The sequence below is a fragment of the Fusarium sambucinum genome, chromosome II (assembly GCF_050947815.1).
Source record: "Fusarium sambucinum isolate potato_lamoka chromosome II, whole genome shotgun sequence".
NCBI classification, from domain to species: Eukaryota; Fungi; Ascomycota; class Sordariomycetes; order Hypocreales; family Nectriaceae; genus Fusarium; species Fusarium sambucinum.
This window is the reverse complement of record NC_139293.1, coordinates 9,100,177-9,123,428: the sequence shown is the minus strand read 5'-3', so window position 1 is coordinate 9,123,428 and position 23,252 is coordinate 9,100,177. Positions and strand designations below refer to the sequence as shown.

Sequence of the window (23,252 nt, the reverse complement as noted above, 5' to 3'; positions counted from 1 at the left end):
AAATGATACAGTTATTTGACCTTTTTCTTTCTGGTTGTGACTAATACAAAATACTCGTTGGTGCCCCAGACCCAAGAAGAGCGGTTTGGTGGTGGGTGTGTACTGTCAGCTTGACGTCTAAACCTACAACTTACAGACAATCAATACTCAAGTTGCTGTGATGCAAGCACTGTACATAGTGAGTGCCTGATTTGCACTACCACGTGATTTCTCCTATAACTCTCCGCGCCTTTCCTCTCCATGATCTAACACAGCCTTCTCCTCAGCGCACATTTTGGCATTTGCAAAAATGACCAACAAGGATCTGATTCCCGATTCCGCCATCCTGGCCGGCATTCCTATGATAACTAAATCCGTTTCCCACCTAGAGAACGCAGTCAAAGAAAACTGTGCTGTTCTCTCAAACAACTTCGCAACTTGCACTTTCAGCGTCCACCTTGACACCCCTGCCGCCAGTTCTACGAAACATGTTCTTGTTCGCCTAGAATCTTCAAACGACCATGTTACAACAGTCGCTGCTCTTCAGAAACTCGCCCACTCCCAGTTGCCTCACCTTGTACCACAGCTATTGGACGTTGGTATAACCTACACCGCGGAAGGACAGCAGCTAGTATATTCGGTCACCGAATTTGTCTCGGACGCGGTCACCCTCGAAGAAGAGTGGGACAAGCTCGATGACCAGAAACAGAAAGATTTGATGAGCTCAATTATTGCGGCAGTTTCCAAGCTCCAGAGTTTGACTTTGGATAGCAAGCAGGTCCGAGAGATCCTGCAAGGAACTCCTTTCTACCGAGACGGGAAGATGGTTTCGTTCGGCGGGCCGGAACTTGGTTATTACACCGATATGAGGGAATTCATAGCAAAGCTTGCCGGTGATACAACTCCCGATGCAACAAACTTTAGTGTTACGCAAACCCCCAACAGTTTCGTCGTGGAGTCTGGACTAGAAAATATCGACCGCGTTGAGCTGACTAGCTCTGACCTTGCCGAACTTCGACATCATGTTGTTTTCTGTCACAATGATCTCGAGCCTCGAAACATCCTCATCAAACCCGATACAGCCCACAGTGGAAAATGGGCCATCGCCGCTATTATTGACTGGGAGATGGCTGGTTTCTTCCCTTTTTCATACGAAAGTGGTCACAAAGATGCAGACCTGGGAATCTCGAATCTGTACTTCAGTTACTACACACTCTTCAAAGAACAGTCACAGAATTTGTTGGCGGGTGGTCAATCGGCCAACAAGCTATTGGAGGCACTTCGGGCGATGTATGTGTCAAAGAAGAGTTGCCAAAAAGAAACTGTCGGCCGACTGTTCCAGGCAAGGTGGCTGGAGAGGCAAAAGGTTGAATTGTCCTCGGATGTTCGACTCGGATGGGTTCGGGAGGCAAGCGCTGGAAACTTCCGTATCTTTACGAAGCAGGACAACGAGGATCTTGAGATGGAAATTCTCAAAGAGTTGGGCTACATCTCATAGATCATATTTATCGTTTAGGACCACATGTTTACTCAGTTGTATTGTTACGTCGTTCCTCATGTGTGCCCTCTTATATTTGTATATCATTTCATAATCTTTATACCAACGGTGATACCAAAGTGATCACTAACCCAAACATCATTCACCCCTACCTTTGTCTTGAGTCCTATTCCAAAGCGACCCAATGTCCCAATGATATCTTGACTTTCGCACACAGGAAATGTGTCGATGAATCCTGTGTACAAGAATTTGTCTAACCGTTTACCGTAGTCTTGATATGGTCTATATGCAGACTGATATCCCCATGTATTTCCAATGGCTCGGCCATACGTGAAATCTTTGTGAAAAGGCCGAAGACCCGGTGGGTCTGGGCCCGCCACATCCTCCCAGGCGTCCATGAGATCGATCTCAGGGTGTCGATGGTCATTTCTTTCACTTTCAGAAATCGAATTCATATCGCCCCCGACTAGCCCACCATAGACTTGCCCCCCGTCAACTAAGTCACTTTTCAGTAGTGCTGATATTGTAGAGAGCTGGCGAAAACGGTACTCGTATCCGAGATCAAGGGATTCGAGGTGTGCCGTGCATAGTCGAAGCAGCCCTTTTCTCCCATCAGGACCATTACCCTCTGATACGGGAAGATGAACTACAAGGGCATCTCTATCCGTTTCGGAGTCGAAAGGGACGCGAAAGCAGTTCGATATCCGAAGATGCCGCGGGATCATCATGAGAGTGAAGTGGCGGGTTGGCACGCTGCCGACATTCTCTTTAGCGACATTGTTCCACTCCACGTGGTAGTAAAAGGGTGGCGGCTTGATGTCTGTGACAGAAAAGTTGCTTTGTGCCCACCTGTCTCTAAGTATCACTCTAAGTGACTCTTCACAGACTTCTTGGAACATCACTACAAGGTTGTTAGGCTCTTGGCCAAACAGTGTCTTTAGATGGACAAGAGCGGCCGAAGCACGAATTGCAGCGCCGGGAGCAGTATAGTATAGATTCCAGGACGCAACTTTCAACGAGTCTCCCCGTTTTAGTGTCTTGGTTTGGTTGTTGAGAGCTCTCCATCTTGACGCCCCCTTATCATGAACCCAGGTATTTAATACTATAGGGTCTTTCTCGTTGTTCCCAAAACCAGCGATGGCCTTCTGATACATTTCTGTGAATAGGCTTATGGGAATCTGGTGAAGGCTACGGTGATCATTTCGACGTCGGAGCTCGCGAGTGATCGCGGCTAAATGGTACGAGGTTTTTGACTCGTATCGACAAGGGTCGTAGGGTCCAATTGATCTTGGCTTGCAACGACGATTTAGTTCCCTCTGGTGTTGAAGTTGAAATGATAGTGAGCTCTTGCTACGTTGAGTGCCTTGGGGGCCGAACAGACGATGAATTTTCGGAGGTGCCATAAGGCTTAATGTAGAGACTTAATAATATTTATAAGGATGCAATATCGGAGGTTAATAGATTCATATGGACAGTGTCAGAACTAATCTCCCCTATGGGCTCAAGGTATGTGTAATTTTCTGTAATGTGACTGTGTTCTGTCTGAAATTGCCCTGCGGCCTTGTAATTTCCCCGCTTTTTGGTAGATATGCTACGCTAAACCTAATTGAGCTTCTTCTTGGTCATCTGAGTTCGCCTTGGCCGAAACGAGGTTCCTTTTGCTGAAATGGGCTGCTAACCGCCATGTACAGGGTAGCTGCGGTTCAATGCTATAAACAGACCATAAACAGCAAGCAAGATTATCCAATAGCTGGACAAAGAGAAGGACAAGCACAAGAAGCCTAGATACGCATCAGCTAGTGAATTAGAGAGAAATCTGTATATAAATTAGAAAAAATAATCCTGTTGAGGCTCCCTTCTTGTTTTTTAGTCATACAGCTAACATCACGATTTACCACAATTTTGTCCCTTATGATGACTAAAATCGTTGAACCTTGTAACGTTCAACATTTAGGCATTCACCGTTAACAGAGGCCCTCTGTCCTCCAAACAGTATTTCATCTCAGCCTACTGATCTGCTGGGCTAAACCGCCTATTGCTTCCCCACCCACGGGAACAACGTCACATGGCATGTAAGAGGACATATCATCGACCTATCCTGCAGAGGTCGCGACACTATGCCTCTAGTACTCCACTCCTCCATCGCTTGGGTTCAACCTAGGCTCGCTTATCTGAAAGCAGCATCTTTCACCCTAGCGCCAGGGGCTAGCTAGCCAATTACTTCCGATGAAACGTGTAGGCTAATTTTTTTAGTAACATTATTTCCCGTCAGATCAGCTCTCATCCATATTTTTTTACTGAACTACAACTTCACGCTGTCTTCAGATTCTGCCTGGCAACTACCCTGCTACGAGCGGCCACAATGCTTATTATTGAATGGCTGAGGAGGCCATACTCTGTGCTGATTAGTGGAAATGAATTGAACCCATCTTGTGGATGGCCCAGGGTAAGTCAGTCGCCCGTCTGGCGTGATGTGACAAACCTTTTCCCTCGCCTCCTTTGCCTTGCACTGTCTACCTTCAACACGGCAGAACCCTGCGATTGGTTGGCCCAGCTGTACATCCCATCACTTGGCAATTATATTGGACTCATAACCTGCGCCTTGCTACAGGGTTCTTTTCAGCTGCTGCGGCATCCCCGCTCGTAAATCACACAAAGACTAATAGTGCACCCATCTTGAGCACGAGAACGAGTATGGCGCCAACGGGTCGCGAACAGTATAATTTTTCTATGCGCTGCTTTAGTGCTCTTCATGGTCGCGTTCAGAATTTCCTGTAGTGTTACCACCGGAAATATAGGTTTCAAAAAGGGACATGTCGCTGAGACACAAAGGCTCACGGCCTACCTCTACCCTTGTGTGAAGATTGTCCAGCCGGCAGTAGTGTGCCCATAATTACTCCAATGAGACACAAGATAAATGCAGAAGGCTTGATGGGATTGACAGTAAGCACGGATAAACACTTGCAGAGTTGTCTATTCGTCCACGTAGAAGCTGGGGTAACACAGAGCCCTCAGCCGCATTTGATACGTATCTTATGACCTTCAGTCGCTTCAACTATGCCCTCCCCGCTCGTGTCGTCGTTTCGCCCGGTTTTCTTTTCTTGTTCCCCTGCGGCATTGCATAATTTCTTCGATCGTTCACTTTAACTCTAATATCTATCATCTAGTCGTCCTTTGTCGGTAGCACACGGGAGACATCCTTCGCTGACTATATACTCCCAATCCTCATCTTCGTGGCCAGTCTGGACCTCAACTGAGCCGTAACCTACAGATCGAAATGGATCCCCTCAGCATCCTTGCCTCCACACTCGCAATCGTTCAAGCTATCACTTCGACATACAAAGCGATCCAATATCTCAAAGGCCTTCCGAATGAGTTCATTGAAGTGAACAGGAATCTCCCACTCACAAAAGACACTCTGATTCTGGCTCGTGATCGCCTCCAAGATCTGGCCTTGGATGATTCATCCAGAGAGGCCATCCAATCTGTGGTTAGCGGCTGCGAAGAGAAGGCCAAGTTGCTGTTGGACATCTTCGAGAAAGTTGAAAAGGGGGTGAAACATACCAAGGATGGATCCGTGCTTGACTTGTATCGCACCTCTCTACTCCGCTTGGGTAAAGCACACCGCGTAGAGACCTTGATGCAGGACATCCTGAAAGGCTTGGATGCATTGGCTACCAATCACTTGTTCAGGACAGCACCCCAGAGCCAGATTGCCCAGTTGAAGGATGCAATCGATCATCTGTCCAACATTGAGTCATCTGTACCAGACTCGGACTTTGAGAGTGGAACAAACTACCAGACCATCGCATCCGGGGGAACGGGCTATCAGTCTAATACTACTGGCCACGATCATAAGATCAACTCTGGAAGTGGTGAACAATACAATATGTCTGGACGTGGGCATACTATGAACTTTGGTAGGAAATAAAACAATTGATAGCCAAATTCATGACCGGTAGACTGATTCTTTTCCATTATTAAGTTCGATCTACCGAAGGCGACAAGACTCGGAGTGATATCTTCCAGACCCTCTATACCTCGCCGTATCTGAGCAGAAAAAACAGGAATCCAGATCGGGTCCCAGGGACGTGCGAGTGGTTCATACGCCATCGCGACTTTCAGCAATGGCGAGACAGCAAATCGTCAAGCATGCTCTGGGTTTCCGCAAATCCTGGGTGTGGAAAGTCCGTCTTGGCAAAATATCTAGCGGATTGTGAACTTAAGACTACAGAATCCAGAACAACTTGCTATTGTTTCTTCAAGGATGACTTCGAGGATCAGAGAAGTGCGACGAGCGCTCTCAGCTGCCTCCTACATCAGCTATTTGCACAAAGAGAGGACCTTTTCTCTAACGAGATTATCAAGCGCTTCGAAGCGTACAAAGCCCACCTTGCCAACTCGTTTGATGAACTTTGGGAAGTTCTAGTTATAGCTTCGCAGGACACGAACTCCGGCGAGGTAATTTGTATCATTGATGCATTAGACGAATGCGAAGAACAAGACCGGCGCAAGTTTGCCTATGCCCTGCGAAAGTTCTATGACCTCAAGAATGACATGCAGACCAAGGTCAGTTTGAAGTTTCTCGTAACAAGTCGGCCCGTCGACAAAATCGGACGCAGCTTCCAACCACTTGATATCCTGGGACTACCTGTCATTCGCCTCAGAGGGGAAAGTGACGCGGAGATATCGAAGATCGTGCGAGAGATCGATGTCTATATAGAAGACAGAGTCTCGCGCATTGGAATAAACCTATATCTCACGCCAGACGAGGAACAGCTACTCTTGCGAAAGCTTAGGCGGGTTCCTAACCAGACGTATCTCTGGGTGTATCTCACCCTAGAGTTGATTGAAAACGAGATCAACATCAACAAGAACAAGATACGCGAGGTCACGTCCTCCCTTCCGCAGACTGTCGAAGAAGCATACGAGAAGATTCTTGCTACAAGTAGCCACCCTGAAAAAGCCAAGAAACTGCTACATATTATTGTCGCAGCAGCACGGCCCCTGACTCTCGTGGAAATGGACTTGGCATTGGCACTTCAAGAAACTCACAGTTCTTATAAAGACTTCTTCAAGACACCAGAGGAGCGTTTGGGCAGTTATATCAGAACCCTGTGCGGACTATTCGTAACCATCATAGACTCGAAGGTCTATCTCCTTCATCAGACCGCGAAAGAGTTCTTGGTGCCGAAAGATGTTCCGGATCCTCGGAGTGGCCAGGACCATCATCTCATATGGAAATCATCGCTCCAGCCATCGGAGTCCCATCGCATTCTTTTCCAGGTCTGTATCTGGTACCTTCTCTTTACCGAGTTCGAGACCCAACCTCTGCACGACAATCTGGACGATAATATAGATAGCAAAGTGGATCACTACCTTGGCAATCACGTCTTCCTTGACTACTCTGCTACAAACTGGGCCTTCCACTTCCGAGCATCAAACATCAAAGACGATTCAGTCACAGAGTTACTGAGACGGATCTGTGATGCTGATTCAAACCGTTGTCTGAGTTGGTTCAGGATCTACTGGATGAGCACACAGACAGACTTTCCTCAGAATTTCACAACCCTCATGATTGCATCATACTTCGGAATTGATCAAATCGTAAAGCTTCAGTTATGCGTGAAAGATGTTGAAGTGGATTCGACAGATGGCACTTATCAGCGTTCGGCGCTTTCTTGGGCTTCAGAGAACGGATTTGATGGTGTCGTCAAGCTGCTGATCAAGGGCCCCACCAAACTGCCGTTTTTTCGGAACGGCGCGACAATCGACGCAAGAGACATATACAATCGAACGCCGCTATCATACGCCGCTTGGAATGTCCACATGGCTGTCGTCCAGCGGCTAGTCAGGGCAAGAGCCAGAGTCGACTCAAGGGACGAAATTGGAGGGACGCCAATATCGTATGCCCTTTGCAGTGGACATGACGATGTAGCTGGGCAGCTAGTGAAAGGACCTCATAGCGATTCAGCGGACAGGATTCGTGGCGAGCTACTTATAGCCGCTGCCAAGAAGGGATACGCTGCTATCGTACAACGACTGTTTGACAATGGCGCCCCTACCGATTTGGTTGATAGAGCTGGCCGGGCGCCGCTGTTGTATGCAGCTGAGGGCGGATTTGTGTCCATTGTGCAGCTATTGCTGGACAGGGGAGCCGACGTTAATAAGACTGACCGTATTTACGATCGGACGCCGCTGTCGTATGCAGCTAAAGGCAGGTTCGTGGCTGTTGTGCGGCTTTTGCTGGATAACGGTGCCGACGTTCATGAGGCTGATAGAGTTGGCCGGGCGCCGCTGTCGTATGCAGCTGAGGGCGGGTTTGTGGCCATTGTGCAGGTATTGCTGGATAAGGGGGCCTATGCTAATAAGAATGATACTTTTTACGAAAAGATGCTGCTGTTATATGTAACTAAGGGCGGGTTTATACCCATTATATAGGTACAGCTTAATAATAGTGATGATATTAATGAGATTGATAGTATTTACGATTAACTAGATACTGCTATTATATGCTTATACAGATTCGGAGTAAGTAACTCTTCACTTACCTAGCAAGTTGAATTGATGATTAACAGTCTTCTTTCTAGATTGTGAGTTAATATCATCTAAACTGACCTCTCCATCGATAACTGATATCATGGTCTTCTCACTAGGGTGTAAGTAAATGTAATGTAATCTAATGTTTCTATCGATTGCTGACATTGCGGCCTTTTGTTCTTTTAGTTTATAAGTTTGTAAACAAACTCAAGATAATCTGTTATGTTAAATTCATTTGCTCATGATGTCCTCTTTTGTCTTCTAGGTAGTATGTGGACTTGGTCCTTGATGAATATTTCTATTGCTGATGTGATTATCAGTCGCCGCTATTATGGGCGGTAAAGAGGAACGATTTCAACGCGGTAGAGCTGCTACTCAAGTACAATGCTCGGCCGGATTTCCTCGGCAACAATTCTTGGACACCACTAGAGTTTGCTGAGATGCTTGGTGATCACAAAGTCATCCGGATGCTGAAAGATGCTATGCAACTTCGTAAGGTCGTTGAATCCTGCTTGTTTCATCTACTAACAGCAGATACTGATAGAACAATAAGTACCTGCCAATCAGAATGTCTGTTCAGCTGGGCCGCCGCGATAATGGCATTCACGAGCCACAGAACAGACTGTCGACGATCGTCCAGTTCTCAAATCTCATACGCAATGATGTCAGCGGCGCCCTCGATTTCATCCTCGAACCTTCCATCAACGCCAGCGGCCCACGCAACGCTATAGTTTACATTGTCGTTATCATATTTCTAGTGGATTTGTTGTCGATTGTACTTCGGGTTTGGGGAAAGATGCCACTGAGGGGAAGAGCAGCTACGCACTACAGGGTCTACGAGAAATGCCCTAACCTATGACAGGATAAGTCGTTCCTTAATGGATAACAATCTGTTTCTTACGTTTACTATATACACATATATTCTCCCTCTTTGTCTGAAGTCTTTGAATGTTGACATTCATCAACCATCTCTTCATCACTCTCATATTCCAGCTGTTAACTCGACCCAGCGTTGTTCATCTCCTATATGGAGGAGGCAAATCGCCAATTTCTTCATATCCATCGTCGTACTATACAAAGTTGAGTTAGGTTTTATGTATCACATGAACTTTGAACTCTTGCACTTACGTAAACGGGCAGTCTGGGACTATTGGTGATGGCAGTCCCTTCGCTTGTTATTTGAAGTGGAACAGTAAGAGATATCGTACTACCATGTGCTCTCGTAGCTAGGATGATTCGAATGCGGTAGCTCCTACTAACCATACACGAATGGAAGGTGGGGAGAAATAACAATTTCTCTGTCGGGAGCATGAAAGGCTGTATCAAAGTAGCCTTGTATGTAGGTGGCTCCGGCTGATTGTAATTGATATCGATAGAACTCGCCGTTGTGGATGCTGGTGTCTGCATACTGGCCTGGTCTGGGATGACTTGAATTGGTTCCGAGGCTCGTCTCTCTGATTCCACTGAAAGACCGAGATTTCCAACCTTCTCCCAAGTTACCCCCCCAACCCCTCGTAGCGGAAGAGGGTATGAGTTTGTCCACGGAGCTACTGGAGAGAGAGCTCTTGGCAGGGCTTCGTCATGGTCTGGTAGATAACCAATAGGGCCCGTCCAGAAACTGGTAATAGCCTCGATGACGGCTCCTTTCACGCGCATTTCGGGTGGTGTGCCACTTGGTGATGATGGTACGTATTCGATATCGATCGCTAGTTCAGAATCCGATGTCTGAAGGCGATCCAGATGCAGTGCTATGGGCCGAGGTTGAGTCGTCGAAACCTTAAGAGTTCCTTCTTTGGCGCCAACCAAGTTCCGTCGTATCGTCTTTGTCTGAGATAAGCAGTATTGCGAGGTCAAAGAATCAACATGAATCGGCGGCTGTTCAGGAAAAGTAGGAATGACTTTGATAAAGGTATTCTGGTCGATAAACTTCTCCTTCCCGCAGCCATTCTTTCTAAGCAAAAGTCGCGCTCGAATGACATAATCAACAAATGTCGAGCCATCCGTGAAATCATTCTTCGTCCATGATCCGAGGCTCGGAGGTGGAAGTAAATGGCGTTCCTTGACTATCGGGTTTGAATGATTGCATGCATGCAAAGAGAGATCCTCGGGGATCTTGAACAGGAAAGGGACGACGTAAAATTCTCCAGCTTCGAGGATATGACCAGCGGGCAGAACATCCTCAGAGATCGACATCTGGATGTTTAAAAAGGTATGTGTTGTGAAAGGCTTTCCGTACTGAGACACTTGGTGAGTTGAACTCATGCCTCTTAGACTGACTTGGATGGACTGAAATGCGGTTTGGTGCGGGGATGTGAGCCTAACGCTACCCTGGATAGTGGAACCGGTAGTGTAGATTTTGGACTCGTGGTGCCCATCCATATTGATCTCGATATGGCAGGTTGGTTTTGCCCGCGATGGAATACATCTCAATCTCTTTAGGTTTTGGAGGGACGGCATGGTAGCGATTATGTTAAACTGGATTCCGTTTTGTACAATAAGGATGAAGACAATTCAAGCCAGGCTGTTGATATGAATAAAACGGAAAAAGCGAGATATTTTTCTGCAGGCATGTCTCAAATATATATTCTAGTTCATATGCAGTTCTAACATGTATTGATAATCATGTCCAAATACGCCCTTGAGCCCTTGATAATATGGCTTGATATGCTTGAATGTAGCATCATTATTGGAGACCGCCGTGATTTGTGAGGACTTTTGACTGGACAGTTTCGCCGTGACATGTGCGAGCACTTTTTAATTGGATGGTCTTGCCGTTCGGAAGGCCGATAATGAGACTTGATTGGCTCATTTGGCCGAAAGCTGTCAGACGAGATTAGACGACAAACTAAACCCGGCCCAACAAGATAAGACACCCTGTACCACGAGCAAGTTTCGAAAGTAAGTTCATTCTCTAGCAAGTTGAAATCAGATGTCGAACCACCGTCCACGGTCGCAGAATATCGCGGCGAAAAGGACACAGCCATTTGGTGTTGATGTACCAACTAGTGAGTAGATCGATCAAACTCCCTTCATCTCCCTTTATTACGTCTAACAGCACGTGCGCTAGGACGTGTTTGCGTCAATTGCCGTCATCGAAAGATTCGCTGTGATATCGTAAACAAAGGTATACCTTGTACAAATTGCAGTACTCACAGCCGACCCGGATGTCGGCCATGTCCCAGCAAGAAAGAAGCCAAACAGTCTCTGCGTCAATTAGCCGTTCTAGCTCCACTCCGTCCGCGACAGTCAATCAATCCATCAACGGCGGCATCATCTTTTGTTGTATCATCAGAAAGTGCATCCCCTGAAGAAGGTAGCAACATCGAACTCGGGGCCCATGTCCTGAACGACTACGATGCAGGAGATGCAGAGCTTGGACATCGAACTCGCGCGCACTTCATCGGAAATGATCTCTCCAACTGTAATTACCTGTTCCGTCAAAGCTCCACTAATGTGGGCTACGACAACATCTTTCACTTCAACAATGGCCAAGTCGAGTCTAGTGAAGACTGGTATGAGAGACACGGCGTTACAGGAGAACCACTGCAACGTCCAGATAAACATCTTGAAATGCGGCTGGTAAGAGCTTATTTTGATATGATTAACCGTGGATGGCCGATAGTCGACGAGGAGTTGTTTATGACACAGTATCACGGCCAAGATGCAATGAACCCAGTCTGCTTGACACTCCTCAATGCAATAATGCTAGTAGGAGCTCATGCTCTGGCATCGCATAATGAGAACATGATTCCTCTTCTTCGTGTTTTCTTCCAAAGAACCAAGATTCTTCTTGAATGTGAATCTTGGCCAGATAGACTCGTCTACATTCAAGTGCCTCTGCTGATGACTTGGTATTCTGACGCCAACGCTTGGCACTGGATTGGTATCGCTACCAGAACAGCCATGGCTATAGGACTGCATCGAGATACCACCCACTCAAAGATGATGCCAGTGTACAAACGTGTGTATACTCGGCTGTGGTGGGTACTCTTTCAGTTCGATACGATCGCGTCTGTATCAGCTGGTCGACCTCAAGTTATGTGAGTTTACTGTATGATGTCCTGACAAGTCTTCCTTGCTGACAATTGCAGAAATCTCGATGATTCCGATGTCCCATATATCCAACCTTGGCACGTTGAGAATATCGCTGGAGCAGAGTTTGAATTTGTTGTATTTCATGTACAGCTGTGCAAGATTATATCCGAAACGACAAGGAAGGGCTGGTCACTTCGTGCGACTCCAGAGGCAAAACTTGAAGCTATCCAAAAAGCCGACGAGTCACTCGGGAATTTAATTCTGTCAATCCCGAAAAGACTACAATTGACGATTCCTTGCCTTGATTTATGGCAAGCTCATTTTTATCTGACTTACTACAACTTTGTTTTATTAATTCATCGCCCTGCGCCGAAATCCAAGAAGGATAGCTGCATGGACAGCCAAGAGGACGCTATTCTCTGCAGAGAAGCCGCAGTGACGATCGCCTCCATTTTTGAGGTTCTACTCGACAAGAAGTTTATATCTTCTCTATGGCTGTATTGCAATCATGTCGTGTTCACTGCGACGATCCACATCATCAACGAGATTAGTACAAACAAACCGTTACTAGCTGCCAAGTCTCGGCAAACTTTACACACGTTCTGGAAAGCATTACGAGAGCTGACGAAGTACTGGAACTATGCAGGCGGCTTATTGAAGGTACTTGAGCAGAGAGCTTCGAGGCCGAGGGGAGAGCGAGTGCATCCGCCAGGGGAACCCAGCCTGAACCTGCAGGTGGACGGGCCATTGTTTGAACAGCCAAAGGCGGGTCCATCAACGTGGAGTGATAACGACAGTGTCTTACCGACTAATCCCAATGCGAACATTGCCGACGTTGGTTTCGATAATTACGCAGCAACTGCCTCACAAAACATCACAATGGACTTTCTCACGGGCGGTCCGGAACCATCATTCAATGATCTGTTTTTGATGGATACTTCAGCGTTTGACTTTCTCTTTAGCGAGGATATCAGCTAGGTTGTTGAACAACTCAAATGAATGTAGAAAGGAATCCTAGATACAATTTCTGTCCACCACCTACTCAGATTCTCACTTGTTTAGTTGTGACTAGATGAAGAGTCCTCCATGGAAATTGACGGAGCTTGTACATGTGAAGTAAGTCCCTGGCCCTGGGGACCACTGCTGTATCTCTGCCCTTGTTGATGACCCGGAAAGCTACTTTGAGGAACAGGAGAACCCTGGAGATTCACGTTCATGTTGCGGGGAGCTCCCTGAGTTCCTTGCTGGTACTGCATGTACTGAGTGTTTGGCGGTTGGGTTTGCATCATGCGAGGATCAGTGTTACCATGTCCCACATATACCGAGCCAGATGGTATGTTGTAACCTGTACTATCCATCGTTGTCGTTGGCTGTTGTTGGTAATGCTGGCTCTGTTGTTGAGGTTGCTGGTAAGGATAAGGCTGATATTGTTGAGGAGGCATATTTATACCCTGACCAGCGAGAGGATGGACTTGATTGATAGGCTGGAATGGATCTACCTGGGAGGACAGACGGTACTGCGAAGAATCAGACGACGACAGCGTGGGAGGACTCTGCCAATCTTGAGATGCCATCTCTTCTGCCTTGTGCGCAAATCGACTGGGCCTTGTTTGGTACGGGCTGTCCTGCCTCGCCCGTAGCTGAAAGTCGATAGCCCTGCGATCGCCCTTGGTACCTCGAATATCGCCTAGATATTCCGCAAATCCCAGATACGCTTCCTGAACTATCTTGAAGTATTTCAGCTGCAAACTGACTGGAATGCTGTTATCAACCTTGGCTTCAAGGTCTTCTCCTTGCGTGTCGTATTCGGCTACGGCTAGAGCAGTCTGACAGAGGTTACGGATTTGACGACCGTTCCACCGGCTGAACTTATGTTTCAAGAAGTGCTGACGTGCAAAATCCTGGATTGAAGAGGCATCGTATCTAATCTCCCGGCCCTGCTTATTGAATCGATCCTGAATGAGGTCCAGGTTGAGCTCAAAAACTCGAATTGTCTTTTGCTCGTCAAGTTCGGGATAATACAAGCTCATGTGAACTCGAGAAGCAAATGCTTCGTCAAAATCCCCAATACGATTTGTTGTTAGGAACAGGATACCTGTGTAGTATTCCAGTACGCGAAGAAAAACTTGGAAATACCGTCAGTGGAACAATTATTTGTACTTTAGTTTGGTGTCAACTTACCAGCCACAAGACCATTTCGAACAAAGTCCATTCGGTCTCGTGCGGAGAGGAAGACATCAGCCTCATCCAACAGTAAGATACAACCCCAACGACTAGCTAGTGCAAAGTTTCTCTCAAGCTCCTCCTCCACTTCACGGGCTGTGGACCCAAGATCGCCTACAATCAGTAAGAATAGTGTCAAGTGAAGAAACGATTTGCCTTACCACAAGTGATTTGGAAAAGAGGCTTCTTGAAGAGTTCGGCTATGCCCTCTACCATGTTTCGTTAGTCGTAGGTCACCTTAGGATAGGCTTACGTATAAGAGAAACAATGACGAACCCGCTGTAGTAGTTTTTCCAACCCCAGGTGCTCCATGCAATAGCATGATTAGTCCCTTGCCTGTACAATAACTCATCAGTAACTAGTAATCGTTGTCAAATGAAAACGTAATATGGAGCGTTTTTACCTTTTCCCTTGATCAAATCGGTCTGCTCATTCTTGGTGAACGATGTTTGCTTGGAGCGAAAATGCTGAATTACAAGCGACTTGACCATTTCGCGGTGGCCTTTCGGCAATTCAAGTCTCTCGAAAGCGTTCACAGATAGGTTCCGCGCGTCGGCATCTTCGTATCGTAAAAATGTAAGGTCGAGCTGAGCTATTTGTCACCGTCAACAACTGCTGCATATCGGCATGTTCGAATTGCTCACCCCATTTGCGACTACGCAACACGAATCCGAACACTCGATAAGTCATGACTATGAGTTCTCCATCACTGAGCTCTTCTCCATCTCTGAGAAGATCTTTTAGCGGCCTTGGGGAGAGCAAAAGGGAAGGTGCGCGCAACGAAGACGCCGGGACAAGGCTCCTGACATAATTCTCTGTTAACATCGAGTCGATGTAGTCGTCGTCGTGCACAGCCTGGCCAAGACAGCAAGGTGCAAAACAACGCAGCTCATATTTTTCTTCGGGAGCAGTGCTGATAGGTGCGATGATAGGCTCCCATTTCTTCCTCCTTGTCTCGTCTACTAGGGCCTCATTGAAATCCACCACAACCTGGCTATCGATCTCGTCCCGTGTATCCAATGTATCGCCCATGTAATACATAGGCTTAAACGTTGAAATGTCGAGAAGCATCTTCCCTCGTTTTCTAAGCTCATCATGAAGCTCAGCGTGTTTTGCATAACGAAAAGGATATACAGGAAGCGATTTAACATCCTTTAGCCCACCATACTGTGATATCTTGAATTTCTTCGAAACGGGGCCAAACTGCTTCCCATCGAAATCAATGTATACGCAATGCAGAAGAGCAGGCATTTCGTCGTCTTCATCAATCTTGTCATTATTGTCATCCTTCTCCAGTGGTTTCCTGCTCCACCGAAGCCAAATCTCTTCTACCCTGTGACGTGGGGTTTGGATGCGAAGTATCACATATGCTTGTTTCTCTGACTGATCGATAACTCTGGTACCAGGCTTAAAAAGATGCCAGAGATCATGGAACGAGATGCTTGTACACTGAGGACTGTCCACGTATTTGAGCTTTGCCTTAATGCTGTCATTGAAAAACTCCATTAAGCATCGCATATGAAGTAGCCCTGTAATAGAGCCAGGTTTCTCTTCACCTTGCATCTCCTCCGTTTTCTGGTCGTTTAGTGGCTTATGAAACTGTGTATCGGTTGTGCACTCCTGGTTCTTCTCATTAAGCGACGTTTCGAACTCGTCGGCTTCCATGGCAGAGACTTCTTTGGTAGAGCTAAATTCGATATGCTGCTCAGACTCTCCAATCTTCAGATGAACACAATCTTCCGTTTCTGTCATCATCTGAACAAGCTGTGTTGCATCAAAGCCCTCGAATTGCTTCTCCAGTGTTGATAGGTGCTCCTTTAGCCTCGTCTCATAGTAGACTAACTCCCTGAAAGGCCGTACAAATACCATTGATTTGTCATTGGCGAGATCCCACTCAGTCTTTTCCATAACCTTACAAAACATTGCTACTAGTGGGTTTGAGTGGATCTTGATCCTCTCAGGCAAGGCCTTTTCGCCACTTGAGTTTTGATCCCTGTCCCATATTGTCTTTTCTGTAGGACGATGACTGGGACATGACGCTACAGTAGCACTTGTGCCATGCGGTTTGTTGAGACGAAGTATAACTTGCGGGTCCGGCTCAGTAGAAACAACCTCAATAGGGGTCAATATAGATTCCTCAAGGCCGCCTTTGGTGCTGATAAAGGCTTCCCAATCGCTTCGAACAACTTGGGCCCGAACCCCGTTCAGGAATGCTTCGATGCTTAAGTTTCTCGCTGTTTCTGATATTTTCTCTATCAGGTTATCCGATCTTGCTGCTACTTCCGCTTCCCTTGTTGATTTGGAGTTTTTCGGTTTCAAGGAGCCGTTGATGCGAGTCCCTAATCTTTGACATAAAAAACATAGAATCCCAATAGAATTCGATGTTACCCATGCGGTGACGTCTAACTTCTTCCGGTGCCATTGCTTCAAGTGGAATTCCATCGTCGAATTCGTGATGGATGAATTGCTCGGTTGCTTGGCCAAGATTGAAAGCATGATCAACGATTCTCATTTTGGATTCTATCGTGGCGAACCGCTGCTCCAGTGACTGGAAATCTCCGGTTGTATTTTTCGTTGCCTCATTGTCATTATCTCTTACAAGCTCAATTGGAACGTTCTCGTCGTCGCTAGTTTTGCTTGGCTTGGAGACTGAAGCGTCGATTGATGGGTTCTCCCCCAGCGAGCTCATGACTACAAATTATAGTGGCACTGTGAAGCAACGGTGTGGTAAATTTTATGACATTTAAAAGGAAAAGAAGATGTCCCATGCATTTCATTCGGTGACTTTGCTAACTCTATATAAGCTGCCGTTGAGGGATATTCTGTATAGTATGGTGGTAACGACGTATGAACCCACGCCACGTAAGACGAAAATGCATCGACTAACATAACTGCGTGATTTATTTAAACTTCGAAGTCAGAGACACCTGCAATAATATGCTAAGCGTCAGCAACTATTAGGAAGCGATTGGATACTTGTGTCGCACTGCAGTGAGGGATGTGACATATCTTACTTCCAGGCGCCGTTTGCTGGCAAGGCTCTCGAGGGATTGGACAAGAAACGCTGTTAACTGCATCATCTCGGTCAGACTCCCTAGAGCTGAACCACCTTTACAGAATCCTTCTCATCAGGCTGTCGCATATTTGCGCCCCCGCGTCCCTATGCCCCTCTTCTCTTTCCCGCCCATATCATTGTCAAGGTTTGATTCAAAATTATCTCTTGACTTTCTTGTCGATTTTTTGATCGCTATGTCGCATCAATGGCCAGCAAGCGGCCCATTATCACAATCTCGAATTGAACTTCATACATCAGAAGTTGATTTCATCGAGAATAGATTGCCGGAGTACCATCAAGCTTTTGATTCAAGCAAAGTTCGGTACAATGAAAGTCAAGGCCAGTTTGTCGCCATTATCCCAACCTCTTCGCAGAGTCTAGTGGTTCCCAGTGCCTTCACACATACTGGCGCAAGGCCAGCGCCAACTTGCGTCGCAGACATGCAATTCTGGGAAGATGTCTTTGCCGTTGCAATGAAGCGCCTCAACAATGGATCAAAGGTTAATTGCAAACGTGATTCCAAATGGGACATTCGACATCTCTGCAAATGGGACGAAATACAGACTAGGTTACAAGAAGCGAAAGATGACTACGACTTCAAGAACAGTTCCAAGAGCTTCGGCAAGGTCAGGAGAACTGTGCGAAAAGTTTTGGACAGTCAACATGTCATTCCACAGCAGATAGGAAAGGTGGTACCAAACTCGGATATCGCTGGACCTATCGTGGGCGTGATTAATCTCATGGTCGATGTAAGTATAGACCAAGACCTTATTGACCAAATCGACGATGCTAATTATAAACTTAAGGCCTACAGCAAAGCTTCTGAAGTCCGGGATGGGATTATTTGCAGAATGGAGGACTTACCAGCTTGCTTTGCCAAGATAGATCTCTATCTACGATCATTTCCAAAGGATGATAACGTTGTTAAAGCATCGACCGATCTTGTGCTAGCTGTTTTTGAGGCTGTCGAAAATTCGATTAAATTCTACACAAGTATACAAGGTAAGACCTGTACTTGCATCAGCATTCAGTTAAATTGATAGCATTCCATAGCAAAAAGAGCCACTGCTGCGATCTTCAGAGGAGCGCAGTATCAGGAAGACCTTGTTCAAAGTCTAGCCTCAATTAAGAGCTCTTGCGATGAGCTAGAAAGTCAGGCAACAATGTCCTTTCGTCATCGCATGATTTGTGGTATGTGAAATTACATTTCAGCAGATAATTGTCGGCTTGCATCTAACCCCAAACGCAGACAACGAGCGCTTCATCGGAGAAATCTCAACACTCGGGCAAGGGAACATGATGACGCATGTCGGTCTCAGTGCACTACTACATGGTCAGCAGACTCAGACTGCGAGTATGTTTTGGGTGCAGGACTTAATTAACCATGTTCTCCTGTTGTTAAAGGATCAAGAGAGTGAGCTAAATATTCTCTGTCGACTTCCCCGCTAACGTTGACAGGAAACTGGCCACCACATTCACCCAGTCCCTCGAGGTCTTTGACCCCTCAGCCCGTCACTCTACCGGTCTTGACACCTCGACAAGTCTGGTCTCGATTGTCGATTCCAAACATTGACGAGGAAGACTTACAACACATCGCAGACCGTGCCGAGGAAATGTTTCAACAAGACCGAGGCCGGGCTCAGCAGATAGTGACAACGTCATTGTTCCGTAGCTGGATCGACAGCGCCCACTCTATCAAGCTTCTTGTGCACGGCAACTTCAGATCTGCAGGAGATGTCTCCCCTCTCTCTACTCTGTGCACCGTACTCACAATCGCATTCAGGCAGGCTGGACGATTCATTAGTCTCGTGTTCTTTTGTGGTCGTCACCTCGTGTGGGATGAATACCACGGCGGCACTGTGATGATACGCTCTCTCATTGCCCAGATACTCCGTCAGTTCCCGTCGCAGTATCTCAATTCTGATGTTTACACATTGTTACAGAATATGGTCGATGTTGAGCCATTATGCGATCTGTTCCAATTTTTAGTCAGCCAAATACCCTCAAGGCTACCCATTGTCTGTATCATCGACGGCATCAACCGTTATGAAGCAGAAGAGTACCTTGAAGATATGACGACAGTAATTCTCAGGTTGGTGGATCTTGTGGACTCTTCTAGCAGTGGAAATAGCACATGCTTCAAATTGCTTATTACGTCCCCATTGCCTACTAGCGAAGTTCGCCAGGTATTCGATGTAGACCGGGATGCGATACTTCATATGGAGAACATTCCTGTCACTGAACCGAATATGGGATTCAACGGGTTTCAAGAACAGCTAGTTACTCGAGTGTAGTGTCGTACAGCTCGCGGCGCACTATGATGACCATGAGGGCAGCACCGAAAATGATTTTTCTTGGAAATCAAATCGTGTTAGAGAGAAAGTCTCACATCTTTTGACTTGTTTCGGTCTCTGACTTCGTTTTTCTTTCCAACCTCTCGGCTCTCACTCAGGCTTTCTAAATTTTTCTTAAGTTCTCAACAAATGTTAATCTCTATGGGCAAATGCAAATCACCAAATTAGAGATTCTCTTCACTAGGTTAGGTTTCGAAATGTGACCATTGGGGCAGCTTCTGGAACTCTATCTTGTCGGCTGCCTCTATAATTAATAGAAAAGCCTTCTTTTGAGCCCTACCGGCAGCAGCAATTTCTTCCTCTTTTAGTCTGTTATAAAACATTCTCAAACCTGTGCTGTCGGCAACGCACGACCCGAACGAACATATCCGTTGCTTAAATATCAGCCGCTTTCTTCGAGCATCAAAGACCATGACGAGAGATAAAGAAGGCAGTATAAGCAGTACTGGACTTGAGACAGTACTTCTCTGGGCGATGGTGGGAGCTGCGATGGGAGCTGTATCCACCGGGCATCTTAGACTTTCTACTGCCATTATCATTGCCGCCATTACCATCGCTGTCTTCGTCATTGGCAGCAGCGACGATGAAGACCTCGTCATCGCCAACCAGAAGCTTAAGTTTATGGGAGCTTACAATAGAGATAGCGGTGTGAACTATTGTAAGAGATCATATAACATCATCATCAAGGCTCTGCTAACCTCTAATAGTTGACGAGATCAAACATACCCTTACAAATGCAATCACGGATACCGAAGGTGCACTTGCATATATGCATCTCTCCGCCGTGCCGCGAACGCCTTTCAACACCGCGGAAATCCGAGAGAGAGTAGAAATTCTGAAAAGTATTGCCACCGACGTAGAAGAGCCAAACAAGAAGAATTTTTATGGTCAAAGGGAGATGAAGCTACGGTCGGAGAGACTCATCCAAGCTTATGCAGGATTTCGGTCTGAGCTTGACGCAGCTATCCTGGCAGCTCAGTTTCATGGGGTGTTGAGTAATGTCGATACTAAGTGGAAGAAGGAAGCAGGTGATGTCGGTACTAAGCTAGAGGAGGTGTCAAGTGATGTCGACTGGGTTCATTTGCATTGGCTGGATTGTTGTCCCAACAGTGGGTAACTTCTGTATTTTAACCATGTTTCAACTCAACCTCATTTTATAGCCGTAGGGCAATCTGTACCAGTTCAGGCTGATCTGGTCTACTGTAATAAGATCATCGATATAACCCCTCCTATTGATGATCTTGGCACTCTCTTGTAATCCTACATACCCCGCTCACCCCGTACCCAATCTCATGATCTGATTTCTGAGCCTCTCTTGGTTTACTTGTTAACGTTATACCCGGCCGATCTTCTCAGACCCGGTCGCTACATCCTTCCAGATAAGCGAAGGTGAATTTGCGGATAGTAAAAAGCTCAGGGCAGATAGTTAGGTTGAGTAGGTAGCAACGTCCCGGTAATACAGTAACATCCCTGTTAGAATGTATTGTACTAACAATTACACAGTGATTCTCTCGGCGATGATGCGAGATGGATCATAGTCTGACGGTTCTTTGTATATTTATATTATTGTATCTTTAATAACTTCTTTTCTCCCTCAAAGCCCCACGTCTTTTTTGTTTCAACTCTTCGTATCATTGCATCAATCAAGTTCGACGGTAATCTCTTCACAGATGCCTGAACAACAGGTCTCAGCTGCGGCAGCGGTATTTCTCTACTTGAAAGACCACTCCGTCATAATCTTTTTATGCCTCACCACTTTGAGCTACGTATACGGTCGATTCCGTCCAGGTCTCGCACGTGTCCCTGGTCCACCCCTTGCAAAATGGACGAAGCTCTGGCGTCTTTACGACGTGTACCAGGGTCAATCTCATCATACATCCATTAGGCTACACGAAAAGTACGGCGCACTCGTTAGAGTAGCGCCCAATATCGTGTCAGTTGGTGATCCACAAGCTATCAAGACCATTTATGGATTGACTGGCGCATTCCCAAAAGTTGGTAAACTTCCAAGCCTGTAGCCATATGACTAATACTGATCTACTCTTCAGACAGCGTTCTACCCCATTCAAAGCATTTCATGGCAGAAGAAACCACAGATGAACCTCTTCTCCACTCGAGACCCAGTCTATCACCGAGACCAGAAGAAAAAGGTCGCAGGAGCATTCAGCCTGACCAATCTGCTGGAATCAGAGGCTGCTATCGACTCTTGCACTGAAATGTTCATGTCTCAACTTGATAAGTGGGCGGCTAATGGTAAACTTATCGACCTCGGCATGTGGCTCCAGTACTACGCGTTCGACGTCGTTGGTGAGGTCAATTTTGCTGAGAAACTTGGCTTTTTGGAGACTGGTGGGGATGTTGACGATATGATCAAAACGATTGAGGGCATCATCGCCTACGCATCCATCTGTGGACAAGTACCCGAGATGCACACCCTCTTGTTGGGTAACCCACTTTTCCCATACTTGATACCCTCTATGGAGACCTGGAATGCAGTCTTGACTTTCACTCTCAAAGCAATCAATTCTCGTACACCTATGAAACGAGACGGCGAGCTGGAGCTTAGTGATGTAGGAGGGAAGGATTTGCTGTCCAGATGGGCTGCAGTGAAGAACAAGGATCCGCTCAAGATGACTACTCGAGATGCCATCGTGCATCTTTCGGCCAATGTGTTTGCGGGCTCGGACACCACCGCTATCGCCCTCCGAGCAGTCATCTACTTCCTCATCAAGAACCCTGACGAGATGGCAAAGGTAATAGAGGAAATTAATGCCGCCGATAAGGATGGGAAACTCAGCGATCTCATCTCCTACAAGGAGACTACTTCGCACTTAACATACACGAAAGTAGCGATCAAGGAGGCCATGCGTTTGCATCCTTCAATCGGTCTTATGATGGAGCGGCACGTTCCACCACAAGGAGCCGAGATTTGTGGACATTTCTTTCTTGGCGGTACTATTGTTGGCATAAACCCCTGGGTCCTTCAACACGATCCCAATGTTTACGAGGATCCAAAAGCCTTCAAACCGGAGCGCTGGTTAACGGCAGATGCCGAGTTGCTTTCCAAGATGGAGACTAGCTTTTTTACTTTTGGCGCCGGATCACGTACTTGTGTTGGCAAGCACATAAGTATGATGGAGCTCTACAAAGTAATCCCGCAGTTGTTGAGACGTTATGACGTTGAGATGGCAGATCCAGAGGCTGACTGGGAAGTGAAGAACCGTTGGTTTGTGCAGCAGCATGGTCTGAACTGCATTCTGAAGAGAAGAGAAGTTGTTTGAGGTAGATAGTCGTCAAGACAGGAGAAAGGTTGTTCCGAGGGTCTAATCGCCGAAGCGGGAATGCGATAAGATAAGCGTGAATGAATGATCGAAGCTTTTAGTGTCCCGACACCACAGTCATCTAGAAATATCATCTTCAAGGCTCTCTACTTATCTTTACTATCCAGACAGTCGGATAACAAAGTGAAACGACTATCTGTATCTTCCAGCTCTAGGAACAAGTGATCAAGGTTTGCATTTAAGCCAGATTATTATTGCACTACGCCTCCTTACGAAATCTTTTATCC

The 23,252-nt window shown here is 46.5% G+C and overlaps 9 protein-coding genes across 9 annotated transcripts; 6 read left to right on the top strand and 3 right to left on the bottom strand.

Moving 5' to 3' along the window:
- Positions 1 to 289: 289 nt before the first annotated feature.
- Positions 290 to 1,477, top strand: FSST1_009942 (phosphotransferase family protein; the record flags this gene model as incomplete). The annotated part of the gene is made up of 1 exon (XM_083226961.1): positions 290 to 1,477. The coding sequence occupies one exon, from the start codon at positions 290 to 292 to the stop codon at positions 1,475 to 1,477; it is 1,188 nt and encodes a 395-aa protein (XP_083085903.1).
- An 83-nt stretch (positions 1,478 to 1,560) lies between these two features.
- On the bottom strand, positions 1,561 to 2,631 carry FSST1_009941 (endonuclease/exonuclease/phosphatase family protein; the record flags this gene model as incomplete). The annotated part of the gene is made up of 1 exon (XM_083226960.1): positions 1,561 to 2,631. One exon carries the CDS (start codon positions 2,629 to 2,631, stop codon positions 1,561 to 1,563), a length of 1,071 nt encoding a protein of 356 aa, XP_083085902.1.
- A 2,123-nt stretch (positions 2,632 to 4,754) lies between these two features.
- FSST1_009940 (uncharacterized protein) lies at positions 4,755 to 8,876 on the top strand (the record flags this gene model as incomplete). The annotated part of the gene is made up of 4 exons (XM_083226958.1): positions 4,755 to 5,397; positions 5,463 to 7,816; positions 8,338 to 8,514; positions 8,571 to 8,876. The coding sequence occupies 4 exons, from the start codon at positions 4,755 to 4,757 to the stop codon at positions 8,874 to 8,876; spliced, it is 3,480 nt and encodes a 1,159-aa protein (XP_083085901.1).
- Positions 8,877 to 9,033: 157 nt separating this feature from the next.
- FSST1_009939 (uncharacterized protein) lies at positions 9,034 to 10,474 on the bottom strand (the record flags this gene model as incomplete). The annotated part of the gene is made up of 2 exons (XM_083226957.1): positions 9,034 to 9,087; positions 9,146 to 10,474. 2 exons carry the CDS (start codon positions 10,472 to 10,474, stop codon positions 9,034 to 9,036), a joined length of 1,383 nt encoding a protein of 460 aa, XP_083085900.1.
- Positions 10,475 to 10,946: 472 nt separating this feature from the next.
- FSST1_009938 (transcription factor domain-containing protein) lies at positions 10,947 to 13,030 on the top strand (the record flags this gene model as incomplete). Its single annotated transcript, XM_083226956.1, has 3 exons — positions 10,947 to 11,022; positions 11,085 to 12,057; positions 12,109 to 13,030. The coding sequence occupies 3 exons, from the start codon at positions 10,947 to 10,949 to the stop codon at positions 13,028 to 13,030; spliced, it is 1,971 nt and encodes a 656-aa protein (XP_083085899.1).
- Positions 13,031 to 13,110: 80 nt separating this feature from the next.
- Positions 13,111 to 16,964, bottom strand: FSST1_009937 (uncharacterized protein; the record flags this gene model as incomplete). The annotated part of the gene is made up of 7 exons (XM_083226955.1): positions 13,111 to 14,177; positions 14,234 to 14,389; positions 14,437 to 14,484; positions 14,552 to 14,611; positions 14,679 to 14,867; positions 14,920 to 16,509; positions 16,556 to 16,964. 7 exons carry the CDS (start codon positions 16,962 to 16,964, stop codon positions 13,111 to 13,113), a joined length of 3,519 nt encoding a protein of 1,172 aa, XP_083085898.1.
- Positions 16,965 to 17,524: 560 nt separating this feature from the next.
- FSST1_009936 (uncharacterized protein) lies at positions 17,525 to 19,624 on the top strand (the record flags this gene model as incomplete). The annotated part of the gene is made up of 5 exons (XM_083226954.1): positions 17,525 to 18,079; positions 18,137 to 18,332; positions 18,384 to 18,521; positions 18,580 to 18,684; positions 18,789 to 19,624. The coding sequence occupies 5 exons, from the start codon at positions 17,525 to 17,527 to the stop codon at positions 19,622 to 19,624; spliced, it is 1,830 nt and encodes a 609-aa protein (XP_083085897.1).
- A 471-nt stretch (positions 19,625 to 20,095) lies between these two features.
- FSST1_009935 (uncharacterized protein) lies at positions 20,096 to 20,801 on the top strand (the record flags this gene model as incomplete). Its single annotated transcript, XM_083226953.1, has 2 exons — positions 20,096 to 20,342; positions 20,392 to 20,801. The coding sequence occupies 2 exons, from the start codon at positions 20,096 to 20,098 to the stop codon at positions 20,799 to 20,801; spliced, it is 657 nt and encodes a 218-aa protein (XP_083085896.1).
- A 553-nt stretch (positions 20,802 to 21,354) lies between these two features.
- Positions 21,355 to 22,965, top strand: FSST1_009934 (cytochrome P450; the record flags this gene model as incomplete). Its single annotated transcript, XM_083226952.1, has 2 exons — positions 21,355 to 21,678; positions 21,733 to 22,965. 2 exons carry the CDS (start codon positions 21,355 to 21,357, stop codon positions 22,963 to 22,965), a joined length of 1,557 nt encoding a protein of 518 aa, XP_083085895.1.
- Between the last annotated feature and the right edge of the window lie 287 nt (positions 22,966 to 23,252).